At 36.4% G+C, this 19827-nt stretch overlaps 1 protein-coding gene across 1 annotated transcript in view; it reads right to left on the bottom strand.

Moving 5' to 3' along the window:
• LOC136040030 (guanylate cyclase 32E-like) overlaps positions 1-19827 on the bottom strand; it is a 265444-nt gene that overhangs the window by 123752 nt on the left and 121865 nt on the right. Inside the window, exon 8 of the mRNA XM_065724096.1 lies at positions 8210-8362. Within this exon, the coding sequence (XP_065580168.1) occupies positions 8210-8362 (153 nt within the window). The remainder of the gene's footprint in view (positions 1-8209; positions 8363-19827) is intronic.

The raw sequence follows: 19827 nt of genomic DNA, 5'->3' as shown, positions 1-19827 counted from the left end.
ACGCTGCAGGGGGCTACTCACTCTCTTAGGGAATCACCGTTAAACCTTCTTCGTGATTAAACCAGTAAGGAAGAAAAAAGTAGAGGCTATAGGGCCGGCAGTACTCAGACGACGCCTTCTACTGGTTACTTTTCGACCGAGTCGCTGCTTACTTACAGTTTGTTACCATGAACTGTTTGAAAATTTACCTCAAGATAGAAAAATAATGCCTGAGTTTTTTTTTTCTGTGGGTTTTACCTAGACATGATAATCCCGGGATAATAGATACACAAAGCATAGGTACGGTAATCGCAAAAATAGCGTTATTTCATAAATTTTCTGAAGAGGGGCCCTGAGACGAGAAAAAATTATTTTCAGGGGACAAAACTCTTAATTTTCCAAAAGGATAGGCACGTGAGTGGGAGGGAAGACACTTCTAGCCCCTATCCGGCAAAAATCTTGAATTATTTGATTTGATGGAATTGATTATATTCCTATACATTTTCCTCGATTTTGGCACTTTTTCAAGGTTTCTAATCCCCCCCCCCAAAAAAAAACAACAAAACTCTGCGCATGGATTTGTCAATAATAACCAGTTCTTCCAACACAAATTAAGCTAGAATTCCCTGCTTCCATCTATAGTCATATTTTAAAACTCTTCTTATATTTCACTTGGCTCCAAGTCTTGTAAATCTCAGAATATAATTTTAGGCTAATCTACGTACTTTATACTAATAATTATTACCGAATACTAGCAGCTACTGTCTATCAAATTTCACTGAAAGACCACGTATAGCTATGCTTCAAAAAGATAATAGCCATACCCTTTACGCTTAGATGTCTTCTCTGAAGACAACCAAAGCCAAAGCATTACCTTTAAAAGGGTATTAAATACAAAAAAACAAGTTTTTTCAACTGAAAGTAAGGAGTGACATCAAAACTTAAAACGCACAGAAATTACTTCGTATATGAAAGAGGCTGCTTCCTCATCAACGCCCCGCTCTTTACGCTAAAGTTTTTTACTGTTTTAGAAAGAAGAATTGAGAGAAAGAGTCAAACTTTAGCGTAAAGAGCGGGGCGTTGATGAGGAAGCAGCCTCTTTCATATACGAAGTAATTTCTGTGCGTCTTAAGTTTTGATGTCACTCCTTACTTTCAGTTGAAAAAACTTGTTTTTTTGTATTTAATTTCTGAACGTTTTTGAATCAATGCATGTTTTGATTTTGGCTCTCCGCAAAGGAATAATCAAAACGAAATTTGAATATTTTTTTTTTTTGGGGGGGGGCTAAATGGCTTTCTCATAATTTTGATCGAATGATTTTGAGAAAAAAAGAGCGGGGGCGAAGCCTAGTTGCCCTCCGATTTTTTGGTTAATTAAAAAGGCAACTAGAACTTTTAATTTTTTACGAATCTTTTTATTGGTAAAAGATTTAGGTAGCTTATAAATTAGCTTACGTAAAGAACTTTTGTATTCTCATGTTTTTATTACATATATGAGGGGATTCGCCCCATCGTCAGTACCTCACTCTTTACACTAAAGCTTAAATTTTATCCCAATTCATTAAGAATGACCCCTGAATCACAAAAGCCGTAGAATAAATAGTTGAAATTACTAAAAATACTTTAGCGTAAAGAGCTAGGTATCATAAGGAGGTGAGCCCCTTATATGGGTAATAATTTCTGTTTGTTTTAAGTTTTATTGCTGTTCCTTACTTCCAGCTGAAAAAGCTTTTTCACATTTATTTTTTATTTTTTTTTAAATAATGCTAGTAAATCCTGCTCTCCCTTCATGGAAGTTTTCTTTTCCCATGACAAATCCTCGATGGAAAGTTCTCCCAGCATATCCCCCTCTTCTCAACCCCTCCCCCCAACCAAAAAAATCCTCCTGAAAACGCCTGTATACTTCCCAATAACCATTACTATATGTAAGCACAGGTCAAAGTTTGTAACTTGTTGCCCCTCCCACGGGGACTGTGGGGGAGTAAGTCGTCCCCAAAGACATAGTTATAAGGTTTTTCGACTACGTTGAATAAAATGGCTATCTCAGAATTTTGATCCGTTGACTTTGGGAGAATAATTAGCGTGGGAGGGGGCCTAGGTGCCCTCCAATTTTTTTGGTCACTTAAAAAGGGCACTAGAACTTTTCATTTCCGTTAGAATGAGCCCTCTTGCAACATTCTAGGACAACTGGGTCGATACGATCACCCCTGGGGAAAAAAAAAACAAACAAAAAAACAAAAAAACAAATAAACACGCATCCGTGATCTGCCTTCTGGCAAAAAATGCAAAATTCCACATTTTTGTAGATAGGAGCTCGAAACTTCTACAATAGGGTTCTCTGATACGCTGAATCTGATGGTGTGATTTTCGTTAAGATTCTATGACTTTTAGGGGGTGTTTCCCCCTATTTTCTAAAATAACGCAAATTTTCTCAGGCTCGTAACTTTGATGGGTAAGACTAAACTTGATGAAACTTATATATTTAAAACCAGCATTAAAATGCGATTCTTTTGATATAGCTATTGGTATCAAAATTCCATTTTTTAGAGTTTTGGTTACTATTGAGCCGGGTCGCTCCTTACTACAATTTCGTTACCACGAACTGTTTGATTTGATTTAATTTAAGTACGATGAGTTGAACAGATGAAACTAGTCAAAATAGATTGTAAAACAATACTAGGAAGATTAACTTACCGCGCTGCGTTTCAGAAGTCCCCCCAAAACAAGAAAAGTTTTCACCTTATAAAGAAACAATTAACAAGAAGAGAAATTTTACTTTTTGTGGGTACTTGTCTTAATGCTAATTCAAAAGTCAGTTTAAGCATCTAATAATTGAATCAGAAGTGAGAAAAAATGAGGCGTTGTTAAGGAAGCATTTGAGCAGCCATGAGGAGGCATTTGAGCAGCCATGAGGAGGCATTTGAGCAGCCATGAGAGGATATCTTCTATTGTGGATAAGATGAACATTTGTATGCTTCTTAAATCCTGCGTTTTCGAAATTTTGTTTCAGATTCATTGAGCTGTCTTCTATCCTCGGCGCTTAACCATTAGACAGCTGAGCGCGTGTTTTTCTACTTTTGGAAGGGGTTTTAACCAGAGGCGCCATTTGGGCCAAATCTTGGGGTGGGCATGGGGCATTTGATGGAACTTGAGACTTTTATTTTGAATCTTACCTACTTTCAAAGTTTACAATGATTAATAGCAAATAGCATAATTACCCCAAGGGTCGTCAGGTAATTATGCTCTTTGGCTAATAGGCATGCAGTTAGTTCAGATCATTTGAACAGAATGGATTATGTTGGACATAATGGATAATTATGGCCAGAAAAGGGACCTTTGTGGTGGATGCTTGGCCCCCCTGGAAAATCTGGGGTGGGCATTTGCCCACCCCTGACCCCCCCCCCCCCAAATGGCGCCTCTGGTTTTAACAATAGCTTCATTCCAGTAACCCCTCCCAAGAGACCAAGAACTAGCCCTAACTCATGAGACTTCTTACGAATTTTACCATAATTTCTGAGAGGTTGCTCTCTATTAGAGATAATATACACTAGGTGGCACTTGGAAAGCGTTGTGGAACTGGGCCAAGCGTTTTGAGGAGAGTGCCAAGCGTTTATGCTACTGCGCTAAGCGTGGCAGAACGATGCCAAGTTTCACGGAACTGTCCATCACACGTAGCATTTTAAGATGTACACCAGGTAACGAGCAGGCAGCGCCCCTTGATAGTTTCTACTATTTGCTATATGAACCATCTTCAAATTTTTAAGTTCTGCAATTATCTTCCTTTAACTGTTTTGAGCTGGAATATAATTGAGAAAAGTCACAGCCAAATGATGTTTTTTATTATTCTAGTGGCCAAATAATTTAGTCGCTTGAAAATTTATATGCTTAATCTTGGCATTTACCAATTCCAGTCACTTATATTCAATATTACTTTGTCTGTCATTATTGAGTATACACCTTTTCTTTTATTATGTTTGGTATTCCTATCAAACAGTTCGTGGTAACGAACTGTAGTAAGGAGCGACCCGGCTCAATAGTAACCAAAACTCCAAAAAGAGGAATTTTGACACCAATAGCTACATCAAAAGAATCGCATTTTAATGCTGATTTTAAATATATAAGTTTCATCAAGTTTAGTCTTACCCATCAAAAGTTACGAGCCTGAGAAAATTTGCCTTATTTTAGAAAATAGGGAGAAACACCCCCTAAAAGTCTTAGAATCTTAACGAAAATCACACCATCAGATTCAGCTTATCAGAGAACCCTGTTGTAGAAGTTTCAAACTCCTATCTACAACAATGTGGAATTTGGTATTTTTTGCCAGAAGGCAGATCACGGATGCGTGTTTATTTGTTTGTTCGTTTTTTGTTTTTTTTGCCCAGGGGTGATCGTAACGACCCAGTGGTCCTCGAAACTTGCGAGAGGGCTCATTCTAAAAGAAATGAAAAGTTCTAGTGCCCTTTTTAAGTGACCAGAAAAATTGGAGGGCACCTAGGCCTCCTCCCACGCTAATTATTTTCCCAAAGTCAACAGATCAAAATTCTGAGATAGCCATTTTATTCATCGTAGTCGAAAAACCTTATAACTATGTCTTTGGGGACGACTTACTCCCCCACAGTCCCCGTGGAGGGGCTACAAGTTACAAACTTTGACCAGTGCTTAGATATAGTAATAATGGTTATTGGGAAGTGTACGGACGTTTTCAGGGGGATTTTTTGGTTGGGGCAGGAGTTGACAAGAGGGGGATATGTTGGGGGAACTTTCCATCAAGGAATCTCTCATGGGGGAAGAAAATTACTTCGTATATGAAAATTACTTCTTATATGAAAGGGACTGCTTCCTCATCAACGCCCCGCTCTTTACGCTAAAGTTTTTTTTACTGTTTTAAAAAGCAGAGTTTAGAGGAAGAGTCAAACGTTAGCGTAAAGAGCGGGGCGTTGATGAGGAAGCAGTCCCTTTCATATACGAAGTAATTTCTGTTCGTTTTAAATTTTAATGTCGTTAATAAAAAAACTTGTTTCTTTTATTTAGTATTATTCAGAACACACTCGAAAAGTTTGTTGAATGTAAGATCTTTGAAAACTGGTTTCATATCCACAAAGACAAATGACAGGTAACAGAATGCATTGGACTTGTATAATTTGGGCTATATGTCTGCGCATTAGGGATGGGTGGGGGGTAAGGTTAATCTACCCCTCCCACTATTGTGCAAATACATACCCCGAATTATTTTATTATATAAACTAAAGTATTATATTTTCAACATATTTTGGTATATGTTAGGATTAACCTAATTTCACTTATCAAGTGTGTTCTGAATAATACAGGAGTACATTGTTTTTTTTTCTAAACTATTACCTTTAATTGTTATTGCCTGTACTTATCCTTTATTAACATAATAAACTTAGACGTAATAAAATTCAGGTATCATCTTCGAGTAACCAAACAGTGCCTAGTACGAAACTAGTAGTAATTATTTCCATCTACGTATATTTGCACTGATAATAATTGATCTATTTGTATTCATGCATTTTATAAGATAGTAATCAAGAGGACGAAAATGTTGAGTAATTTTGTTCTTTGACATAATAGACATAACTTATACCAATCAATGTACTTTTCTGCCGAAGATGTTTTGGCAAGGACGTTTAATAACCCACTGAAGGCATTAACAAAAAACTAGTTTATCAGCATTATATATAGCACTAGAGGTTATGCTACCTTTGGTAGCATCAACACTTGAAGATAAATATGTAAATCAAGTATTTCTAAACTTCAATGAATATGCAATCATTTGTATTCACGCTACATATTCAGCTGCTATTTTAAGACTTGGGAAAATAATTTTCCTGAGGTTTAATAGCAGGCCTTTTCTTCGATCAATTGCTCGTCAACTTCATTCCCATCACATATCGCTCGTAGATTAGACAACAATCCTCTTTGTTAGTTAAGGGCAGAGCCAGAGGCCAGGATTTTCATAGGATTTAGAGTGGTTTTCTAGGCACATCACATAGAGACCAAACAGTGTGTAAGATTAGAAAAGCATTTAAAGATGTACTAGCTTTAGGAGGCAGAACTTAAAAAATCAAAAAATACGTGGTAATAAACCGCAATTGTGGAGCGACTCGACCCAAAAATAACCGAAATTATAACAACTGATACGTCCAACTAGCCCCCCTCCCACGCCCGTTTTTCCAAATACATATGAAACAATTTGTGAGGTCGCCATTGGTTTCAGTATAGTATTTAACTAATAACTGTGCTTTTGGGGTAATAAGCCCCTGAGAAAAGGGCTGTAAGTTGTGCGATTTGTCCATTGCTTACATGTACTATTTGTTACTGGGAAACAAACAGCATTTTTCTTGGGTGGTAAAATTTCTGCAGGGCGTTTTATCCATAATAAAAATTTTCCGAGGGAACGATAATTTTCAAGGGAAAATGTTACTCAAGGGGAAGGAGATAGGAAAGGGGGAAACGACTAGAAAATATTTCGTTTATGAGGGTTGTCCCTTCTACAATACTCGGTCTTTGCGCGAAAGTTTGAATTTGTGTCACAATTATTTGGGGGAAAATACCCAAACACAAGGGCTGTTGAATTTGCATGATAAGTATTTTACAGAACTTGAAAGACTTGAGCTTAAAAAACGAGGGTTAAGTGAGGGACATCCCCAAACAAAGGGAATAATTTCTGTTAGTTTTCAGTTTTAAAGTCGCTCCTTACTTTTCAGTTGAAAATATTTGTTGTTTATTTACTTAATTATCCATAAGAAATCTTTAAATTCATTTAAACCTTTTAAAGAAATTACACAGTTTAAAGAAATGTGACGCAAAAAGAGAAGCAAGGTAAAATATTAATACTATATGAAACATTTCGTAGAAAAGAGTAAATAGTCGTAGAAGATAGTAAATAAAAGAAGGATATACTAGAAAGCAACAAAAAAACTATCATTTTTTCCTTTTCTCGTGAAGGAAATCATGGCACCAGGCAGCTAAAAAATTAAGGCCTGATATGCCAATGTCCAATCATTTACATATGTGTTCTCCCTAGAGTTGTGTCTATTGAACTTTCTTTCAAAAAATCAACATGGGGGGGTTCCAAACATAAAATCACACAGGAGAACATTTGACATGAAGGTGCAGCGTCTTGCAAAGCTGGACGCGACACGTTATAACAACGTGATAAAAACGTAACAGCGTAACAACGTTTACGTTATAACAACGGTTATGTTTCCATTATTTTCATGGTATGCTAGTAACTCCATTTAGAATGTTTATTCAAAAGTCAAAGATGCAAGAACAGGAATTTTTAGACATAGACACATCTACCCAGATCACAGGGTGTGTACTAGACTCTGAAATAGGTGGATAAGGTTTTTACCAAAGTCTGAGAGAGATGAACCGGATCCATTACAGAGTTAGAGACATATGAAGTGGGAATTTATCAAGATTCAGATACAGGTGGGTGGGAATTTTCCAAAAATTAGACACGTAATATTTTCCTAAAAAATCGGACGAAACGTTACACTTCCGTTCTGAATTATCCTAAAGAAGAAAAGAGTTCATCTTCTTAAAGTTCAATTTTAAATTTTAAGTTCAAAAATTTAATATTATATGCACATTTGAAACCGTGTAGTAACAAAAACTAAGAAGCTTTATTGCCCAGACCTAACCTTCCTTTGAACTTGTTAATTTCTTACTTGACGTTTCATTTCTTCTATTTCCTCTGATTAGCAGCGTCAAGACTTATCAAGGTATATAATTATTTGTTACTGAAGTGTCCTCGTTGAATATAACAGTAAAACACAGCTCGAATTTTCTTACTTTTAATTTCTGGAACTTCTATTGTGTTTCTCAACAAAAATTATTTTCTAATCGCTTATAATATAGAAATACAAGTGGTACTTTTTGTTCCAAATATATCTAATTTACGCAAAGCAGCTCATTAAAAAATAGAGTGCCCCTCCCCCACCGAAACATACTCTGCTGACCCTCCTTCCTAAAAAATTAGGAACGTAAATTCTTCAAAGAGCGTAGCATCTCGCGACACCAAATTTATTTATCTTTATGTCTTTTTAATATAATTTAACCAAAAAAGCGGTGAGAGACCACACAATTATACCCAATGCAATTGTATTTCTCTAATCCTTTAAAACCTGGCTTACTTAATACAAACTGGCTTCTCCTCCCCCCCCCCCCCCTTTGCTGAGTCCACGACTACGAATGCAACTTACATCAAAACCTCTTATACTGTGGTAGGACCTTCTTCTTATCCGATCCAAGACCACCGTTCCATTTTTGGGATCCAATCCCAACTTAAGTGTATCAGTTACTCCCTTCGCATAAACCATAACAGCATCATAAATATGGGCAGCAAAAATTGGAACCTAAAGAAAAGAAGTCGAACATTACACGATGTTGAACGAACTTTCCTTGTTACTGATCTGCGTAGAATACCAGTGAGCATATTTCTAGGAGATCGATCTCAAATTTGGATTTTAGAACAAGCTTTCCAGATAAATAGGGCCGTTGCTACAAAAAAGAAAGAGGAAAAAAAACAGTATACAATGTATTATTTATGAGAGTGCCTCTTACAGCGGTAATCAAATCGTTGATTTTGAAGCGTTTTTTTTAAAGAAAAGCTGACATTTGGAAAGCTTTAAACATACGGAGAGATGACTGTTTTTGACCTCTTCTATAAACAGACATTCTACGAAACATAGAAACATCCATTAATACAAATGTGAAAAAGAAAGCAACTACAATTGCCAATGTAAAGACTTCTCGTCCAAAAAAGAATTTCACAAAACAAATCACAAGAATTTTACAAAAAAGAACCAATCAGTTTTTGTGTTCATTTTATTAGCTCAAAATTGACCGAGCAAGAACTCGTAAAATAAGGCAAGGATGTTGAGACTCCCTTTTTGACCTACACTTAAGGAAAAATAATAATAAATATATTTGAGAATCCACCTAATACATCAATCGTGCACTGACTGAACAAAGAGGGGAAAAGAAAGGAAAGCAAAGAACTGAGAATAAATTGAAAAGGCACACAAAAATAAAGCACGTTTAAAAGAATCACAAATAAAAACACAGTTATTTCTTTAAAAAAGAAAGACAGACAGAGAAAGAAACATAAATACATACAAGCAAATTTGCCCATTCCTGCCTAATAAGTAAGGGTTAGTTTTTCGACGGCTATTAAGGTGGATCTCCGAGGTTTGAAGCCAATGCTATTTTCCTATAGCAGTGAAATGCGTTTTAACAGCAGACACGAGCAGATTCTTTGATGAAAAAATTATTGTGGCTTCATTGAAAGCTTTAACATGAATAGGCCGAACAAATTCGCATTTTTATTCTTTAGAGCTTCATAAAAAATTAATTAGTGGGGACACCTCTAATTTTTAAAAGTAGAAATAAAATTACTTTTAGAAGATGTAGAGAATTGTAAAGTAGCCTCTCGATTTGCCACAAGATTTCAAAATTTTTGGCCGGGAATTTTTTTTTTTATTATCATCAGTTTCCTTTAAAATTTGCTATTCAAGATATCCTTCCTTTACTATTTAAAAGAGTTGTACTAATTATACAGCCTTGATATTTGTGTCATTTTGTAGATCTTATACTGATTAATAATCCCAAAGATTATTAAGTTTGTAGTTATAAGAGATGATTTTTAGCAATAATTCTTAGTATTCAAGATTTTCTCCTTTCTCATTGGCTTAAGCACTCCTTAAGGGGTTTGCCAGAATATCATTAAGAATGTTGACATCTTCTTATTATTACGACCAGATTTAAAAGGAAGTTGAAAACATGTATAATTGGCAACAACACCTTGAGGCAATATCATTTTTAACACCTCATACGAATGGGAATTTGTTAGGTTACACAGCTGTTACAAAGCAGATAAAATTATTGGCCTTTAAAAGTAAAGAAACACCGATTGTAGGCCTATAAAATGTATGAACATTATTTTTAAAAAGAACATCATTCTTAAAAACATATCATTTTAAACATTATTGGCCTTTAAAAGTAAAAGAAACACCGATTGTAGACCTATAAAATGTATGAACATTATTTTTAAAAAGAACATTATTCTTAAAAACAAATCATTTTAAACATTATTGGCCTTTAAAAGTAAAGAAACACCGATTGTAGACCTATAAAATGTATGAACGTTATTTTTAAAAAGAACATTATTCTTAAAAAGAACATTATTCTTAAAAACACATCATTTTAAACATTATTGGCCTTGAAAAGTAAAGAAACACCGATTGTACGCCTATAAAGTGTATGTACTTTATTTTTAAAAAGAACAATATTCTTAAAGACACATTATTTTAAACATTATTGGCCTTTAAAAGTAAAGAAACACTGATTGTAGGCCTTTAAAATGTATGAACATTATTTTTAAAAAGAAAGTTATTCTTAAAAAGAACATTATTCTTAAAAACACATTATTTTAAACATTATCGGCCTTTAAAGATAAAGAAATAGCGATTTTAGGCCTATAAAATGTATGAATATTATTTTAAAAAAAGAACGTTATTCTTTAAAACACATTATTTTAAACATTATTGGCTCTTAAAAGTAAAGAAACGCCTATAAAATATACGAACATTATTTTTTTTATCTAAAGTTGTAGGATATTCGTCCATTTTAGTTCCACGGGATCTCATTTTATTCCCAATAGTGCCGTATCTTAGAATATTTTGGTTTTCCCCCAACATCTCATATAGTTGACGATTTATAGGCTCGTTCATAAATGACTGATTACCCCGGTTTGGAACCGCGGTAATCATATACTTTGCTTTACGGAGTTAAAGTCAAATGTTCCTGAAGGTACATAATAAACATTGGGCAATCTTGCCCTGGGGTCATAAATACAGGTAAGGGAGGAAGGAAACCTCTTAGGGGTATTTAATAAATTTTTGAATCTACTTATATTTATATACTACTAGCTGTTGGGGTGGCGCTTCGCGCCACCCCAACACCTAGTTGGTGGGGCGCTTCGCGCCCCCCCAAGCCCCCCCGCGCGCATAAGTCGTTACGCGCCATATTAGTTACGCGCCATTGTAGTTGTGTCCCTGTGTCCCACCTGTGAATACAGATAGATTTATATATGTGTTTCAAACTACGTAAAAATTGCGAATATACAACATTTTTGGCTTTCCCACTACTGGAAGCTTTCCGTTTCCAATTGCCAGCAATTGATCTGAAAATGTTTGACCAGAATCATCGTTTTGCAATCGGACACGCATATTTGTAGTTAATTTTAATATTTTTACGTGTGCCCATAAATTATAATTTTTCAGGCAAGCATTCATTTCGTCTGCAGGAGTTAAACTACGTAAAAATTGCGAATATACAACATTCTTGGCTTTCCCATTGCCTGTGCATATACAAAGCCGTATGCACTAATAATGACGTCATATGCAAACGCTCTTTTTACAAACAAACAAACATGCATACACACAACTCGTTTTTATATAGATAGATAGATAGATGGATACAATACAAATTAACTGCGTAAAACTTGCGAATATACAACATTCTTCGCTGTCCAATTGTCGCTGCATATAAATAGATTGTCAGGTTTACCGACCCTCGAACATGCAACGTACAATTGTCCGTGGGAAAAACAATCAGTATTAAGATCTATACCACATTTTTCTAATGATTGACCTTGAGCTTTGTTAATGGTGATTGCAAATGCTAATCGAATTGGGAATCGCAATCTTTTAAATTGAAAAGGCAGATCCGTTGGAATCATGGGAATGCGAGGAATAAGAACAGCCTTACCCTCAAAAGGCCCTGTCAAGATTGTCGTCTCTATTAGGCTTTCCATTGTTTTTTTTACGGCAAGTCGCGTGCCATTGCAAAGCTTTGGTGGGTTGATATTTCTTAAAAGTATTATTGGTACGCCTATTTTTAGTTGTAGCACGTGTGGTGGAAACCCTGAAAATATATGGAATTTAAAAATTCAGATGGATAATTAACCGCTTCATTTGGTTCCAAAACTGTGTCGACTGACTTGCAAAGGACTGCCTGGTCTCGAATCTTGGTCAAAACAATATTGTTGATTTCGTGGACGTCTATATTTTTGGGTGCGAGAATCGCTCTTTCACTTAGCCATTTATTATTTTTATAATTTTTTAGAATGTTCGGAAATACTTTTTCAATCAATTCATTTTTGGAAGTCACTAAACTACAGAAATCAGCAGGTAGTTGTATACGTCCTGAAATTGAGTCTATCGTATCATAAATGTCTTTTTGTTCCGACGTTAACTTGTAAATGTTATTTTGTACATACGACAATAGATCACTCGTACTGTAACTTTGTTCACGATCCAATTCTACACATGTCGAAACAGCAGCGATACGGTTAGGTGAAGGCATTCCCAAATCCTGAAGAGGTTTGTTTGCCATACGTACGCACAAATCTTCTATAATAACTAAAGTGTCGTTATAAATTTCTGATGTAAAATCAAAAGTCATTTCTGACGTCTCTAACTGTTTTCGATGGAGTATATCTTCGGACATTTTTGACTTATATTTTTCCCATAACTCTGTAGGAGCTGATGGAGAGCAAGTGTACGAATTTGACTTGGGGTTGACGTTTCGCACGCGTCATTGATGCAGTTATCCCAGTGTTGGTCATTCTCCAATAAATTCAGAGCTTGGCATGCACTACGGTAAGTGTCATGTATAGTACCGTTTACAGTTCTCAAATACTCAAAGGATGTCGGACCGGGTACATTCACCAAAAGCAGGCGTAGAAAGAAGCATTCATGTTGATTGGGGTGAACGGTGTAGAGTCTTCCTATCGTGGTATCTTTGAAGATGGTAGGTTGGCCGTAAACCCACTGGTTATCTACTTCGATGGTGGTACCGTTGCCATTGTAGGTTTTTCAGTCATTTTACAATTAGAAATTTCTCTTTCAACGGTCTTCTTACAATTAAAAATTTGTCTTTGAACGATATTCTTAAATACCTGTGTCCTGGTCGTCATTTATATTCCCTGTGTCCCTGTATCCCAGTCTGTAATTTTTCTTTTTTCAGTTTTCTTTTTCTTCTTTATTTTTCAGCTTCACTATGAAATACATATCGCCGAACCTTTGTTTTTTTAACTAAAATCTGGTAGTCATTGATGACCTTATCCAAGTCAAAATCCCAAACCCAATCATCATCGCTATCAATTTTAGTTTTAATATGTTTTGACTCTCGCTGTCCAGGTGGATCTTCATCTAACTGCGCGGTTTTGCGTTCTTTAGCCTCAAGTCTGTTTCCTTGCTGTTCTTTTGATTCCTCGGCACGCTTTCTTTTCTGACTTTCTCTATCAGCAGCAAGTTTTTTGGCATAGACTCTTTGAGCATCTTCATCAGTCATTGTAAACTTAAACATTAATAGAATTCTACGCGAACATATGTCTTATATAACTTGAATGACGTCACCTTTAAAGCAAAAATGATGGCAACTAATTTCATGACGTCAGCCGAAACATGACGTCACCTGATCCACGATCCACAGACAACTTATTTTTATATATATAGATTCGTCAAAAACAAGAGCTAAGAGCTCATATGGCACTTGTGACGAGCTCAAGAGGAGCCAAGAGCCAAGAGCTCATGTGATATGAGCTCTAGTAAAATTCTAAGAATCAATAGCTTGCTTTAAGAGAAAAATCAAAGGCTTAATGCCGGTCGGGATTTAAAACAAGAGCTCTGAGACACGAGGTCCTTCTAAATATCAAAATTCATTAAGATCCGATCGCCCATTTGTAAGTTAAAAATACCTCAATTTTTCTAATTTTTCCTCTCCCTTCAGCCCCCAAGATGGTCAAATCGGGGAAAACAACTGTAAAGAGTCAATTAGTGCAGCTCCCTGACATGCCTACCAATTTTCATCGTCCTAGCACGTCCGGAAGCGCCAAAATCACCAAAGCACTGAACCACACCACCTAAGTCCCCCAAGGAAAGCGGATCCAGTCCGGTTACGTCAATTACGTATCTACGGCGTTTATAAGCGTTTTCTAAGTTTTCTGTTTTCCCCCTCCAACTCCCCCCCCCCCAATGTCAATAGATCTGGTCGGTATTTAAAAGAAGAGCTTTGAGACATGAGTTTTTTTTAATTATCAGATTTTATTAAGATCCGGTCACCCATTCTTAAGTTAAAAACACTTCAATTTATCTAATTTTTCCAAATTAACAACTTCCAGCTCCCCCAAAGAGAACGGATCTATACCAATAATGTCAATCTCGTATCTAAAGCTTGTGCTTATTCTTCCCATCAAGTTTCATTTCGATCTCTCCACTCTAAGCGTTTTCCAAGATTTTCGGTTTCCAAGGTTTCTGTTTTTCCCTCCAACCCTCTATGTCCTTGGATCCAATTCGAATTGAAAATGGATTATCTGAGACATAAGATTCTTCTATATATTAAGTTTCATTAAGATCCTATCTCCCATTTGTAAGATACCTTGATTTTCACGTTTTCCAAGAATTCCGGTTCCCCCCTCCAGCCCCCTTCAATGTCATCGGATCTGGTCGGGATTTAAAATGAGAGTTTTAAAGCACAAGATCCTTCTAGATATCAAATTTCATTAAGATCTGAACACCCGTTCGGAAGTTACAAATACCTCATTTTTTATAATTTTACCGAATTACTCCCCCCCCCACTCCACCAAAGAGAGCAGATCCGAGCCGGTTATGTCAGTCACCTATCTTGGACGTGTGCTTATTCGTTCCACCAAGTTTCATCCTGATCTCTCCGCTTTAAGCGTTTTCCAATATACCCCCCCCCCCTAATGACACTGGATCTGGTAGGGATTTAAAATGGGAGATCTGGGTTTCGAGGTCCTTCTAAATACGAAATTTTATTCAGGTACGATCGCTCTTTCATAAGTTAAAACACCTAATTTTGTGTATTTTTTTTAGAATTAACCCTCCCCCTCCCCCCAACTCCCCTAAAGAGAGCAGATCCGTTCCGGCTATGTCAATCCCGTTTCTAGGACTTGTGCTTATTTTTACCATCAAGTTTCATCACGACCCCTATACTCTAAGCGTTTTCTGAGACATGCTATCCTTGGAAATATCAAATTTCAATAAGGTCCAATCTCTCCTTCGTAAGTTGAAAATACCTTATTTTTTTATTTTTCAGAATTAACCCTCCTCCTCCCAACTCTCCCGAAGAGAGCAGATCCGTTCCAGTTGCGTCAATCTCATATCTAGGACTTACGATGGTTTTTACCACCAAGTTTCATTCCGATCCCCCCACTCTATACGTTTCCCATAATTTTTGGTTCCCCCTTCCAGTTTCCCCCCAATATCACCGGATCCGTTCGGAATTTAAAATAAGAGCTATGAGACACGATATCCTTCCAAACATCAAATTTCATTGATATCTGATGACTCTTTCCTAAGTTAAAAATACCTCATTTTTTCTAATTTGTCGGAATTAACCCTTCCCCCCCAACTCCCCCAAAGAGAGTGGATCCATCCAGTTACGTCAATCACGTATCTACGATATTTGCTTATTTTACCCACCAAGTTTTATCCCGATATCTTCACTCTAATCATTTTCCAAGATTTTTGGTTTCCCCCTCCGCCTCTGGCCACTGTCACCAGATCTTGTCAGGGTTTGTAACAAGAGTGCTGAAGCACAAGATCCTTCTAAATATAAAGTTTCATTAAGATCTTATCACCCGTCCATAAATTACAAATACCTCATTTTTCTAATTTTTCCAAGTTACCCTCCCCCCAACTCTCCCAAAGAGTGCGGATCTGGTCCAGTTATGGCGGTTACGTATCTTGGATGTGTGCTTATTCTTCCCACCAAATTTCATCCTGACCTCTTCACTCTGAGCGTTTTCCAAGACTTCTGGTCCCACCCCCACAACTCCCCCCAATGAAACTGGATTCAGACAGATCTAAAATAAAAGATCTGAGTTGCAAGATCCTTCTAAATATGAGATTTCATTAAGATTCGATCACTCCTTCGTAACTTAAAAATACCTCATTTTTTCGAATTAACCGTCCCTCCACTCCCCCCTACAGACGGTCGAGTCGGATAAATGATTATTTCTAATTTAATCTTGTCAGGTACAGATTTTTCTCATTTTTCACAATTAACCCCCCTCCCTACTTCTCCAAAGAGAGCGGACCCATTCCGAATATGTCAATCACGTATCTAGGATTTGTTCTCATTTTTTCCACCAAGTTTCAAACCGGTCTTTTTTTCTGAATTAACCGTCTCCCCACTCCCCACAGATGATCGAATTGGGAAAACGACTATTTCTAATTTAATCTAGTCTGGTTCCTGATACGCCTGCCAAATTTCATCGTCCTAGCTTATCTGGAAGTGACTAAACTAGCAAAACAGGGAAAGACAGACAGACAGACTGACAGAATTTACGATCACTATATGTCACTTTGTAAATACAAAGTGCCACAAAAACTTACTAATACCACAGAAATTTACGAAACTTTTTCTAAGACCTTTTAAGCCCTGGAAGCAAGAGATAAATTAGGGTCTAACTCGGTGTCTTCAAGTATCGCCCTGATTTACGAACAATTAGCTACAACTGAAGCCCAGCTGGAGAAAATAAGAAGTCATCTGCTGGAAAATATAACCAATCAAACAGTTCGTGGTAACGAACTGTAGTAAGGAGCGACCCGGCTCAATAGTAACCGAAACTCTAAAAAATGGAATTTTGATACCAATAGTTACATCAAAAGAATCGCATTTTAATGCTGATTTTAAATATATAAGTTTCATCAGGATCAGTTATACCCACCAAAGTTACGAGCCTGAGAAAATTTGCCTCCTTTTAGAAAATAGGGGTAAATCCCCTAAAAGTCATACAATCTTAACACCATCAGATTCAGCGCATCAAAGAACCATAGAGTAGAAGTTTCAAGCTCATATCTACAAAAATGTGAAATTTCGCATTTTTTTTTGCCAGAAGACAGATCACGGATGCGTGTTTATTTGTTTTTTTTTTTGTTTGTTTTTTTTTCCTTTTTTTTCCAGAGGTGATCTTATCGACTGAGTGGTCCTAGAATGTCGCAAGAAGGCTAATTCTTATGGAAATTAAAAGTTCTAGTGCCCTTTTTAAGTGACCAAAAAAATTGGAGGGCACCTACTCCCCCTCCCACACTCATTTTTTCCCAAAAGTCACCGGATCAAAATTCTGCGATAGCCATTCTATTCACCATCGTCGAAAAACCTAATAACTATGTATTTAGGGACGTCTCACTCCCCCGCAGTCCCCGTGGGAGGGGCTGCAAGTCACAAACTTTGACCTGTGTTTACATATTGCAATGGTTACTGGGAAGTGTACAGACGTTTTCAGGGGGATTTTTTTTGGTTTAGGGGGGATTTGAGGGGGGAGGGTTACATGGGAGGATATTTCCATGGAGAAATCTCTCATGGGGGAAGTGAATTTCAATTAAGGTGGCGCAGGATTTTTGAGCATTATTTGAAAAAACAATGAAAAAATAAATATGAAAAGTTTGTTTCTACTCAAAGTAAGGAGCAACATTAAAACTTAAAACGAACAAAAATTATTATGCATATCAGGGGTTTACCTTCTCGTTATACCTCACTCTTTACGCTAAAGTATTTTTAGTAATTTCAACTATTTATTCTACGGTCTTTGTGATTCAGAGGTCATTCTTAAGGAATTGGGACAAAATCTAAGCTTTAATGTAAAGAGCGAGGTATCGACCAGAGTTGAACCCCCTCATATACGCAATAAAAACATACGGATATAGAAGTTCGTTACGTAAGTTCATTCGTAAGTACGTATATTTTTTGCCAATGAAAACGTTTGTAAAAAATTAAAAGTTCTAGTTGCTTTTTTAAGTGATCAAAAACTTGGAGTGCAACTAGGCCTCATCCCTCGCTCCTTTTTCTCAAAATATTCCGATTAATTGCAATTAATTCATATGCAAATTTCGCTTTAATTATTATGTGCGGAGAGCCAAGATCAAAACATGCATCAATTCAAAAACGTCCAGAAATTAAATAAAAAAAAAAGCTTTTTTAAATGAAAGTAAGGAGCAACATTAAAGCTTAAAACGAACAGAAATTACTCCGCATATGAAAGGGGCTTTTCCTCCTCAACGCCCCACTCTTTACGCTAAAGTTTCTTACTGTTTTAAAAATAAAGTTAATAGAAAGAGTCAAACTTTAGCGTAAAGAGCAGGGCGTTAGGAGGAAAAGCCCCTATCATATACGGAGTAATTTCTGTTCGTTTTAAGTTTTAATGTTGCTCCTTACTTTCATTTACTTTCAGTTACTGAAAAGTTCAATGATCCAAATTCACTGAAAAAAGAAGGTACTGAACTGATAATCAGCCAGGTTTATGATTCAACCACGCTCGAGTTTAATCCATAGTTTGCAAAAATTGAGCAGGCTCTACTAGGTAGTCTGAGATTTCAAACTGAAAATTTGTAGGAGAGAATTGGTCGAATAGAAAAAAAGCTTGATAATTATGATCAAGAGTCCATGCTTGATAGCCTTGTATTTCATGGGTTAAAGTAGTTACCTGGTGTAGAAACTCATACGACGATATCTTATATTATAAATAGCAAAATGTATGTGCTGGGCCCTTTACTTTATTTAGTTTACGTGAACATGATGCACGTTTATCTAAAGGATACATATATTACTAACATTATTTCTAACAAAATTTGCAAAATCTGCAGATAATTTAATAGCTAAAGCTCATATTACTCTCAAAAGATTAGAGATGTTTACAAGTTTAAGTTTGTTGTGTGTGAATGTAAAGAAAAATTTTTACTGACATTCTGTGGAGTGGGTGATTCTGTTGATGTATTCAGTAAAGTTCTATTTGGTGAAAAACCTATTTTACAAGCTATATCACTGCGGTACCTCGGCTTCCATATTGATTCTAATCTATCGTAGAAGCATCATAGCGACATTATCTCCACCAAAGTTGCACTTGGAGTTGGCATCCTCAAAAGATTGAAGCATATTGTGCCGGAACATACTCTTCGCACGATATATTTTGCAATAATCTACCCATATATCATACGGATGTTTAGTCTGGAGAAGCAATTTTTATGTTAATTGCAAGCTAAATGGTTTTCTCATAGTTTTGATCGGACGATTTCGCTAAAAAAAAGGGGGTGGGAGAGGAGGCCTAGTTACCTCCCAATTTTTGGTTACTTAAAAATACAACTAGATTTGTTTTATTTTTTTATAAACGTTTTTGTTAGTAATATACATTCGTAATTTACGAATTAGCTTATGCAACGAACTTATATAATTGTATATTTTTATTGTGAGGGGGTTTGCCCCCTCGTCAAAACCTCGTTCTTTACAATAAAGCTTGAATTTTGTCCCAAATCTTTCAGAATGACCCTTGAATAACAAAGGCCGTAGAATAACTAGTTAGAGTTATATAAAATACTTTTTGCGTAAAGAGCAAGGTATTGTGGAAGAGATGAACCCCCTTATATAAGTAATATTTTATGTTCGTTTTAAGTTTTAATGTTGATCATTACTTCCAGTTGAAAAAAAAATAATTTTCTCATTGTCTTTTTGTAAATGATGCTAGAAAATCCTACGACCCCTTCATGGAAATTCTCTTCCCTCATGAAAAATTCCGGCATGGAAAGATCCTCCCACTCAACTTGCCCCCCCCCCCCCAACCCACCCTAAACCCAACACAAAAAAGTCCCCCCGAAACGTCTGTACACTACATAATTAACAACTATTATGTGTTAACAATGGTCAAAGTTTATAAGTTGCCGCCCCTCCCCCGGGAACTGTGGTGGATTTAGTCATCCCCAAAGACATAGTTATTAGGTTTTTGACTAAGTTAAAC

The sequence above is a fragment of the Artemia franciscana genome, chromosome 20 (genome assembly GCF_032884065.1).
Source record: "Artemia franciscana chromosome 20, ASM3288406v1, whole genome shotgun sequence".
NCBI classification, from domain to species: Eukaryota; Metazoa; Arthropoda; class Branchiopoda; order Anostraca; family Artemiidae; genus Artemia; species Artemia franciscana.
Note: the sequence above shows the minus strand (reverse complement) of the source record. Positions and strands in the feature narration are given on the sequence as shown.